At 39.4% G+C, this 10,000-nt stretch overlaps 1 protein-coding gene across 1 annotated transcript; it reads left to right on the top strand.

Moving 5' to 3' along the window:
- Positions 1-668: 668 nt before the first annotated feature.
- Positions 669-9,095, top strand: rasl11a (RAS-like, family 11, member A). The gene is made up of 8 exons (XM_068713215.1): positions 669-1,196; positions 2,809-2,865; positions 3,023-3,105; positions 5,933-5,973; positions 6,057-6,186; positions 6,323-6,398; positions 7,286-7,362; positions 8,464-9,095. The coding sequence occupies exons 1-8, from the start codon at positions 1,037-1,039 to the stop codon at positions 8,608-8,610; spliced, it is 771 nt and encodes a 256-aa protein (XP_068569316.1). The 5' UTR covers positions 669-1,036; the 3' UTR covers positions 8,611-9,095.
- Positions 9,096-10,000: the final 905 nt, after the last annotated feature.

Raw genomic sequence — 10,000 nt, 5'->3', positions numbered from 1 at the left:
TTATTTTACTTTAAGTACATTTTGATGCTGATACGTTTGTATTTTTACTTGAGTCACATGTTTAGTGCTGAATTTACTTGTTATGTAGTATTGATTCAAGGAAATAGTTTATGTTCTTTACTTTTGTTTAGTCTCGTTTCTCATTTTTACTTATTGATTTATTTATTGGTTTATTTATTTTCTTAGAACTGTAACCAAAAATGAATCCATATAATATATTTACCCAATTCACATATGAATAACACAGAAGCACAAAAAATGAAAAATGAATATAAGAAATTATGAATAATAAGATGTATTTTTTTTAAAGTAAATATTTTGGCAGCATAGATATATAAATATACGAATCAATCAAATTATATTTGTATTCCTCTATATATTTATTATTTTCCTGGCGTGAATACGTCATTTATTCTCTCTCTACTGAATTTAAGTTGAATAAAACAGTCTCATCTCCGACTAATATGTCTGGCAGCTTTATCATGATAAACCTTCATTTCCGTGTTTACAAGCAGTGATGTCTGAGTCCAGGCTGCAGAGAGGAGCTCAATGTAGTCTGGTCCCACGGGAATACTAGAGGGGATGGATCAGAGTCTCTCCCTCCCTCCCTCCCTCCCTCTCTCTCTCTCTCTCTCTCTCTCTCTCTCTCTCTCTCTCTCTCTCTCTCTCTCTCTCTGCAGTCAGTATCAGGAATCTGTGCGAACCGGATTACTTCTTCTTATTTATTTAATGCAATTATTAATGCATCTTACATTTATCACATTGACTGAGTTTTGATTTGTTCTGCTGAAAGGCGTTTTTCTTTGAACTCAGTTGGTGGAAACCTGTGACCTGGAGCAGAGATCTTTGGGGGAATATTAAGGGGATTTTTGCACCTTTAACAGAGAGGAAACCCAACATATCTTTCTGCATAATAAACCACCCAGAATAAACAGCGGGACACATCTGGACACATCTCTCCCCACGCTGTTCCTGCAGGAGTATTATGGGAACACTGGAGCAGAGGCTGGTCTGAAGGCAGAGAGAGGGGATCTAAATGCGGCTGTCTGGCGACCCTGCACCGGCGACCATGAACAGCAGCAGCGGGTCGGGCAACTTTCTGCTGGTCCCCATACCGGAGTACCCTCTGCTGGACTGTGTGCCCAACAAGACGGTGAAGATCGTGGTGCTCGGGGCGAGCAACGTCGGGAAAACCGGTACGGATCAACGGGAGGGTTATAGGTGCAGGACGGGAAACACAGCAGCACTGAGCGAATGAGGGACGTTTTTATTATTATTATTATTATTAATATTAATATTATTATCACATAAACTGAAGTTGCCTTGTAGGGATTAAAAATAAGGGAAAAGGGGGATGGGATTGAATGCATCTCAATAGTGTGATATATAACAAAAAATAACAAATGAAACCACTCATCATGCAGCTTTGTTACTGTTAGGAATATATATTTGAGATATGTTTGTCTAGAGGAGGAATATATAAAGAAAGTAGTGGAAAGGTTTGACAAACCTGAACGACAGGGGGCGACATTCTGCATTATAAGCATTTTTCACATATTTCGCCTTTTTATATCTTATTTGTTATCTTTTATTCATTATAATCAGTGATGGAAGAAGTATTCAGATTAATTCAAATAATAGAAACATACTTAGTTATACCTACAAGTCCTGCTTGTATTATTTTACTTGTTCAACAGTAAAAAAATGTACTTAAAGTTTCACTTGTATGCAGAATGACACCTTTCAGAGTGTTATTATTTATGTGTTAGCTGTATTTGAGTGTCACTTTTAACATTTGTATATTCTTTAAAGTAGTTTAATCTGTAGCAATAATCATATATAATAATAATAATAATAATAATAATAATAATAATAATAATAATAATAATAATAATATCATAATCCTTTAAAAAGTAGTACGGTGACAAAATATGAGATTATAATAAAATTCTAAATATCAAATATAAAATAAAAGGTCAGTCAAAACAAATGTAAAAGAGGGTCAAATAATGAGGATATGTTACTCCAGTTCTGTCTCTTTAGATTTTAATAACTTTTGGTCATGTTGAGGGTGTTTTTCAGAATACATTAATTAGTGCATATATATATTATTTTTCTGACCGGTGGGAGTCTTAGAAAACGACCCCGATGACGTCATAGTGACGTCATCGGGGGGGTTAGACCAAATCACTAGCGGGGAAAAAGCCTGCAAATACAAACGCGGAGGTGTAAAGTTAGAACGATGTGGAAGGTTTTACCGAAAGAAGGTACCAGGTTGCATTATGGGAAATGTAAGGCTTCTGGGTTTTTGGGGTTGGGACTAAAAGTGAGGCTATCTCAGCCTTTGCCTCTCAAAAGTGAAGCACTTGAATGTGTGAACATCGTTGGGAGTTATCCTTCTATTTAGAAAAACAAGAGATGCACAAGGCAATCATTCGCCAATACGAAGATGACTCATGGAGGATTGTGACATCAGATTCAGAGTATTGGTGAATCATTTTCTCACTTCAGACTTTGGGCCTGTTTGTTGGGTTCATCTCTGTTTGTTCGGCTCGTCCCTCTCTTGCGAAAGCTTTCAGAATCTACAAATGTAGACACAGAAAAAAAAGAAAATTCCTGCAACACCTGCAACAGTTTAAGTGTTACATACGTAGGTCAGTAGGTTGCAGAAGGGTAGCATTTCTTAAATATCTTTCTTATTCCAAGTACAAGAACTTTGTTGTTTTTACTTCATGCACACTGTGACCAAGATTTAGAAAATCGCCATGAACAATCTTGAGTTTGGAGCTTTGTTGTTTTCTTTTTCAGCTCTGATTGTCAGGTTTCTCACCAAGAGGTTCATCGGGGATTACGAAGCAAACACTGGTGAGTTTTCTCGCCCGTTTTGGTCCGAAATAACAGGAGGAACGTTTGTCAAAGTACGCAGCAGAAATAAATGCATTTCCCCCGTCCGCAGAAGTCCCCCAGTATTGACCCGTTCACCCATCACATCCATTCATCCTGTCTCTTTCATTCTCCCCAGGAGCGCTCTACTCCAGAAAGGTCACGCTGGATGGGGAGGAAGTGTCGCTTCAGATCCAGGACACTCCCTGCGTCGCTCTCCAGGTAAACTGATGGAACCGATGGAACCGATGGAGGCAGAGAGTCCCGGAGTGCTCTTGTTGCATCACGAATAGAACATCTGGAGCTCTTTTTTTGCCTCCGTTTATGAAGATGTTAGTTGTTTAAGGGAGGTTTTATAGGCAGATATTGAATATAATATTCCTAACTATGTTTTAAATAGAAACAAAAAATCAATATGTTTTCCGTAGCTTAGAAAAAGCCATTTATATCGACGTAGGGAGCCTTTTCCACGGAGTCCGCCGTCTTGCAACGCCATGTTTCCACAGCAGCCTAGAACGGACTCTAGCGAGAGTCTTTTTACGTTAACTGAAGGTAGGGATGCGTTCCAAAAGCAGGTACTAAATACATCTGTGAACATGTAAATGAAAGTGAAACCTAATTCAGTCGGACACCGCCCCCGTGTTTACACGAGCACAGCGTGAACGATTGGCCACAAGCTTTTGTATTACAGTTATTTAGTCACGTAGAAGAAGCGGGTATTAATAAGAGTAGCTCCTAGTTGAACTGAAAGCTAGTAATGATAACGGGAAACCATCTCTCTTTACAGAAGACGAAACATAAATGCTTCTTCTTCTTCTGGCTTTTTCTCCTTAGACATGTTGGCGTCCAACTTGGAGCACAAAAAGTTAGAATTTAGTTTGGTGCTGCTCATTTAGCGGTCAAACACTTCGGTTGGCGTCGTGACAAAATGTGCATTTTTTCGGTTGTGGTCTGAGGTAATGAGGTCAGAAATAAGCCTGGCTCAGTAAATTACGGAGGTAACGTCCGAATCCCAACACAGCTCAGAGATGTAATTGAACCTATAAAGCTAAACACCTCCAGACACGTTTCTCTTGCGTTTTGTCCGTCAATATGCAGAAGTTAGATGTACCTGTGTGACCTTTTTCTATTATTTGTAGGTGGATGATCATTAAAGGCTTCAAATCATTACAGCAACATTTATTTTAGATGCTTTTAAAACAGTGAGATTTTGGCTTTTCGCACACGGTGACCAGATGTCACATGTTTTGTCCCAGATTCAAACTGGGTGTCTTGAGTCCCGACGAATATCTATAAAACACTAAAATGTCCCAGTTTTCAAGTCACCGACCAATTATAAATCATGCTGCATGATTCGGTCAATGGGTTCTTTGAATGGATTTACAGTTACAGACTCAGTATTAGACTCAGTGGCATAAAACTCGAAACAAAACAATATCTTTAAGATGTTGTCCCCATTTAAAGGTACTGTATTTCATATCACAGACTGAGTATAAGAAGTTGACGTAGTCGTTGGGACGTCACCCGTTGGTTTGTGGACGTTTTTGAAGCCTTGAGTTCAGCAATTTGTCCGTCGCCATTTTGTTTTTTTGCAACCAGTGAACAGGAAGTGACCATATCTGGACCCGCCCCTAAATCATCCCCTGCTTTATGGTCTGTTTGACTCTAAATGGAGCATAATGTACTAAATGAAGATCATGCTGTATTGAAGAAGACTGTAAACTAGAGATTGAGACCATAAACTCATGTTTACAATGTTTACTGAGGGAATAAATCAAGAGAGAAGTAGAGTCATTTTAGACTAGACTTCTATACAACCAGAGGACTCGCCCCCTGGTGGACACTAGAGAGAATGCAAGTTTTAAGACGCTTCCTCATTGGCTTCAGTCTACAGAACCTGGTTGAAACGTTCAAAAAGTCCAGATCTTTGTTCGACGTTGTTGCGTAATGATCTAAAAGTTGAACTCATCAAAAACTGCCTTTTTTTAAACGATCTTGAAAGCAATTTCAGGAATGTGTTTGAAGTGGGAGGAAGTGACCTTAGGGCCGTCTCCTCCAGTATAATGAGCGCAACGTGCCACGCGGCTCACACTTCTGCACACCGGCAGTCTGTTTACAACTTAAAAAAACGAAAAACTAGACTTCTGGGCTGCTCATTTCCTCCCTCCACCGGGGGGGGGGGGGGAGATAACGGAGGGGGAGGAAGTCTCTCCTGCAGGACAGAGGACGATGGCAACCGACTCCCAGAGATCAGACGTAACCATGTGGAGGCATAGAGGTGGAGAAGTTACCGAGCTTCTGGAAGATTGTCAGAAGCTGCAACTTGAACTCATCTTCACCTCCTGATTGTAGAAAATATGTTTTTTCTTGGTAATTATAAGCATAAGAATCGGCCCGACCTAAAGTCTGATTGTTTCCGAGCTGACACCTGGGTGGTCTGGAGGGTCGGGAGTCGTAAATTCAAATGGCTGGCGGGTGTCCATAAACAGCCCATTCGTCTTGGCAACGTGCCTCTTTAAGTAAAATCATCACCTGCTAACTCACTTTAAGCCGCTCCGTCCTCCACGTTTAGGCTTCTTCTCTCTGTTTTATATCATCGTATGTTGAATAGATTTTGGGTTTTTAAGAAATATCACGGTCTAAAAACAAGTAAAAGTACAAGTAAAAGTCCTGAATTCTCAATGTTACTGAAGTAAAAGAACAACAAGATGTACTTAAGGTATCAAAAGTATAAAAAGTATCACATTATCACTTATGTGCGAGCATTTTCTGTTGTAGTTCGTCAACGTTGAGCTAATTTTAGATACTTTACTGGGTAGATTAATCGTATATTACTACATAATATATGTTATATATGTAAAAAGTAAGCAGAGTGAAAAACTACAATATTTCCCTTTGATTTGTAGTGGGAAAAGTAGCACACAATGGAAATACACGGTACAAGTATGTGGAAATTGTTAACATTTCGTAGACAAAGTGATGGATTTATTATTCAGGAAGTGAATCGACGGCTTGTTTGATTTACATTGCGTGATGTTTCTGTTTCCAGGACGATGCTGAGGGCTTGTACTGCCAGGAGCAGATCAACAGGTGGGATTCATGTACTTAGAGGTGAATTAACACAACAAACAGGAACAATGCTGCCGATGATAACCGCTCAATAACTCTCCCAGGTCGATCTACTGGGCGGACGGCTACGTTCTGGTGTTCTCCATCACCGACCACAACAGCTACCGGACCATCCAGCCGCTGTACCAGCACGTCCGACGCATTCACCCCTCTGGAAACATCCCCGTTATACTGGTGAGAGTGTGTTCAAACATCTAACGTGTAGAACATGAACGACGCACAGCAACAGTAAACAACACCGTCACCTGCTGACCCTAATCCGCTCTGATCGATCTGTAATCTGTAATCTGTAATCTGTAATCTGCTGCAGGTCGGAAACAAGAGCGACCTGCTCAGAGCCAGACAAGTGCCGACAGACGAAGGAGAAACGTTAGCAGCTTCGCTAGGTGGGGCATCCTCATCACCCTCATCATCCTCATCATCCTCATCACCCTCATCATCATCCTCCCTCTTCTTCTTCTTCTTCTTCTTCTTTCCTCTTCTTTCTTCCACTTCCTTGTTGTTCTTTTTCTTTGTTCTTGTTCGTCATCGTTTTCCTCCTCTTTGTTAATATTTCTTCTTCTTCTTCTTCTTCTTCTTCTTCTTCTCCTTCTTTTTCTCCTTCCTCCTTCTTCTTCTCCTTCTTTCTCCTTCTCCTTCTTCTTCTCCTTCCTCCTCCTTCTTCTCTTTTTTTCATCTTCTTTCCTATACTTCCTCCTCCACTTTGTTGTTGTTGTTGTTGTTGTTGTTGTTGTTGTTCCTCCTCCTCTTTCTTCTTGTTCGTCTTCTTTTTCCTTGTCTTCTTTCTTCTTCTTTCTTCTTCTTCTTCTTCTTCTTCTTCTTCCTTAATCCTCCTTCTCCTACTCTGTTATTTTTTCCTTTTCTTTTTCCTCTTCTTCTTCTTCTTCCTCTTTCCTCTTTCTTCTTCCTCCTCCTCCTCTTTGCTTCTCCTCATCTTCTTCCTTCTCCTCCATTCTTCAGGTTTATTTCTCTATAAAAATGACACATTCATGACGTCATAATAAACATTTGTAGGACAAGTTCTGCAAAAAGAAAATCCGTGTTCAGGTCCGTACAGTTTGGTGTTTTCAATGGACTGTTCCCACAGTGGCCAATATGTAAAAAAAAACAACTGGCGGATTCAAGCTCTAAATGAACCGTCCAATTATAACACACACACACACACACACACACACACACGTGTCTGCTTAAACGTTAACTATATCCTGCATGCTGGCTAACGAACGAGGAATGCCGAGTGTTATCTGAAAGATAAAACTGCCTCTGCTCTCAGGGGGAGTTTACTTTGAGGCCTCAGCCAGAGAGAACCACGAGGGAGTCCACGCCACCTTCCTCCACCTCTGCCAGGAGGTGGGACCTTTGTGCTTTTGGTTGTTTTCTATATCGGTGCCTTTAATCGGTTGACGGTGAGGAGGGGCAGTTGAAGCTTCACAACGTTATTCACTTTAAATCCAACAAACTTGAAGGGATTTTCACTTCCTGTGGGGATTATGAGTGCACAGAGAAAAAAACATAAAAATACCATGTTTGTATTTTTAGTCAGAAAGAGGTTCTCCGGCCTATATTGGTCTGTATATTTGTTTTTCTGTTGGAGCAGTAGGAGGTTATTTTTCTCATAGGCTCATTACATTTCAGTGTTCAAGAGAGCACTAAAAAATCTGGTGCTTTAAAAGCTGCAATAATCAATATTAGTCATATTAACAATAGACCGAGATTGTGCAGCTTTATCTGCTCATTGTTTTGGTTTTCTGGTAACGATTTAAGCAACAACAACAAAAAGGTCTGATAAGACAACTGATCACTACATTCTCAGCATTAAACAGAAAAAAACAAGACGCTGGTGAACAAAAATGGAGCATTTAGTCACTAAAGAGCCAGATGTTTCCCTCAGGAGTCGGTGGAGACCAAAACAGAGCTAAAAGCAGAGAGTTGTATGTTCATGGTGCCCAAAAACACGACTCTAAATGAATGAAAATGTTAGTTGTTGCTGTGTTTGAAAAAGTTTGATCGTCAAAAATATATTTAAGTACAGATTTTACTCCTTTATACCTTTTATTAGTTGTAACAAAACAATATGTAAATTATACCACTCTTATTGTAAATAATACAGCAGTAATGTGAAATCCACAATAATATAAACAAAGGATATCAGGTATAGTATAGTTGTTTTATGTATCTTAAGTTTTAAGACAATTGTTTGGCTCCAGATGCTAAAATTGTAGAAAATTATTATTCTTAATAAAAATGTTGTGACTGACTTTTCCTCGAGTTAAGTCACTTTATTTATACCTAAAGCGCCTCTCAAGAGCATTAATATGGACATAAAATAAAAATAAATAAAAAATAAAATAGAAAAAATACAAGACAAGACAAGATGGTCCTGAGCTGCTCAAGCAAAGTAAACTCGGTCTGGTTTTATTCCAGCGAGTCACCGTGGTCTCTGTGTTCCAGGTGATCCGGGCTCTGGGAGGAGGGAACGGGGAGAAGCGAAGAGGAGGCCTCCACCTGGCCAGACCCAAATCTCCCAACATGCAGGAGCTGAAGAGGAGGTTCAGACAGGTCCTCTCCTCCAAAGTGAAGTCGTCCACGACTCTCTGATCGCAGGACGGGACCGGAAACAACAAGATGGAGGGATGAAGAAGAAAAAAAACCGGAAGAGTTCTGTAGAGATCAACGCATTTCAAAGACTTGAGTGGAGCTTTCTGCAAGCTCACCACGTCTCTTCTGGACGGAGCTCGTGAAAGAGAACATGTCACAGACTGCTGAGCTAACGGCTCGTGTTGTGTCAGAAACTTGGCGTGTTTTACAAAGAGGACAGCGAGGGAGTCCGTAAAAAAACTACTCTGGACTTCGCTGTAAACAGATCCAGCTCTGTAGAGGCTGAACAAGCCCTTTTAATAGGAAGAAACGCTGATTCAATGCCAAAGACAAGACAATTAAATGGAAGAAAATGTTATTAGAGTCTTATTTTATCCCCTACCGGTTCCTTTATTCTGCAACAAAATTATGCTCAAAAGACAATCTCATTTGTATTTGGTTATTTCAACTTTGCTGATGTACAAAATAAATGCAGTGCAAGTGTCCGTCCTCTCTGTTGCAGACTTATTAATAAAAGTAGTAACGAAAACAGGAAATGAGCCTAAAACACTCTCTCCTATCGACACAAAGCGAGGACAAACTCCTGACAGTAATGAAATACAATCGTTTAAAGAAGTCGGGACATTTTATTTTGCGCACAATGTATGACAGAATTAGAATTTAGAATTTAAAATTTTTTAACTTCAAAATACATAATTGGTTGCAAATGGAACTTACATATAATAGTGATGATTATAAATTAAACGTAAAACTGCTTTTTTTTCATTTACATTTTCAAATTGGCAGATAATATTCAGCCTAAACTTGAAAATGTTACAAAATTTTGTCCTTTTGAATCATTTCTAAAGAAAATTTAAGTTTTTTATAATATTAGGACATTTTTTAATTTGGCCTGCATTTTATTTTAAAACTGATTATTTCAGAGTTTATCTTAATTTTGTGACACAACAGGCAGACAACAGAAAAAATTATGAACAATTTTAATACTGGCAGCTGTAGACCTCGTTTGCGTGTTTTAACTGGTAAGAAAACCAGAGTCCATTAATGTTTCGCTAAAGTTACAGGAGCTGTAGATTCTTTTAAACCCCCAAATTCATCACCAAGAATCTCCAACACGCGACGTACTTTACTTTACAAGCCCTAGATTACCTGTAATTGTGACAACGTAAACTTTTCCACTGTAGCTCAGCCCGAAGAACACAAACTGGAGTATTTCATTTCTATTGTTGTTTTGTTTCAAAAAGGAAGGTGTTCGTGTTCTGTGGACTTAATGTTGCTCAAGAGGCCTTTTTATTTCCAACAAGAAGGAACGTCTGGGCGAGTCTCAGCTTCTAGGTACCAAGAGACGTCGAATTTAAACAAGTCCAGAATTCCTAAACTGGATGGAATC

The sequence above is a fragment of the Cebidichthys violaceus genome, unplaced genomic scaffold (assembly GCF_023349555.1).
Source record: "Cebidichthys violaceus isolate CVI_PGR_0920_01 unplaced genomic scaffold, fCebVio1.0.p SCAF_19, whole genome shotgun sequence".
Taxonomy (NCBI): domain Eukaryota; kingdom Metazoa; phylum Chordata; class Actinopteri; order Perciformes; family Stichaeidae; genus Cebidichthys; species Cebidichthys violaceus.
Note: the sequence above shows the minus strand (reverse complement) of the source record. Positions and strands in the feature narration are given on the sequence as shown.

Excerpts from the sequence above, each read along its gene's own strand:
- rasl11a (XM_068713215.1), top strand. The coding sequence starts at position 1,037 with ATGCGGCTGTCTGGCGACCCTGCACCGGCGACCATGAACAGCAGCAGC. Across the intron at positions 5,974-6,056 it reads TGCCAGGAGCAGATCAACAG|GTCGATCTACTGGGCGGACG; the intron begins GTGGGATTCATG and ends TAACTCTCCCAG. Across the intron at positions 6,187-6,322 it reads GAAACATCCCCGTTATACTG|GTCGGAAACAAGAGCGACCT; the intron begins GTGAGAGTGTGT and ends AATCTGCTGCAG.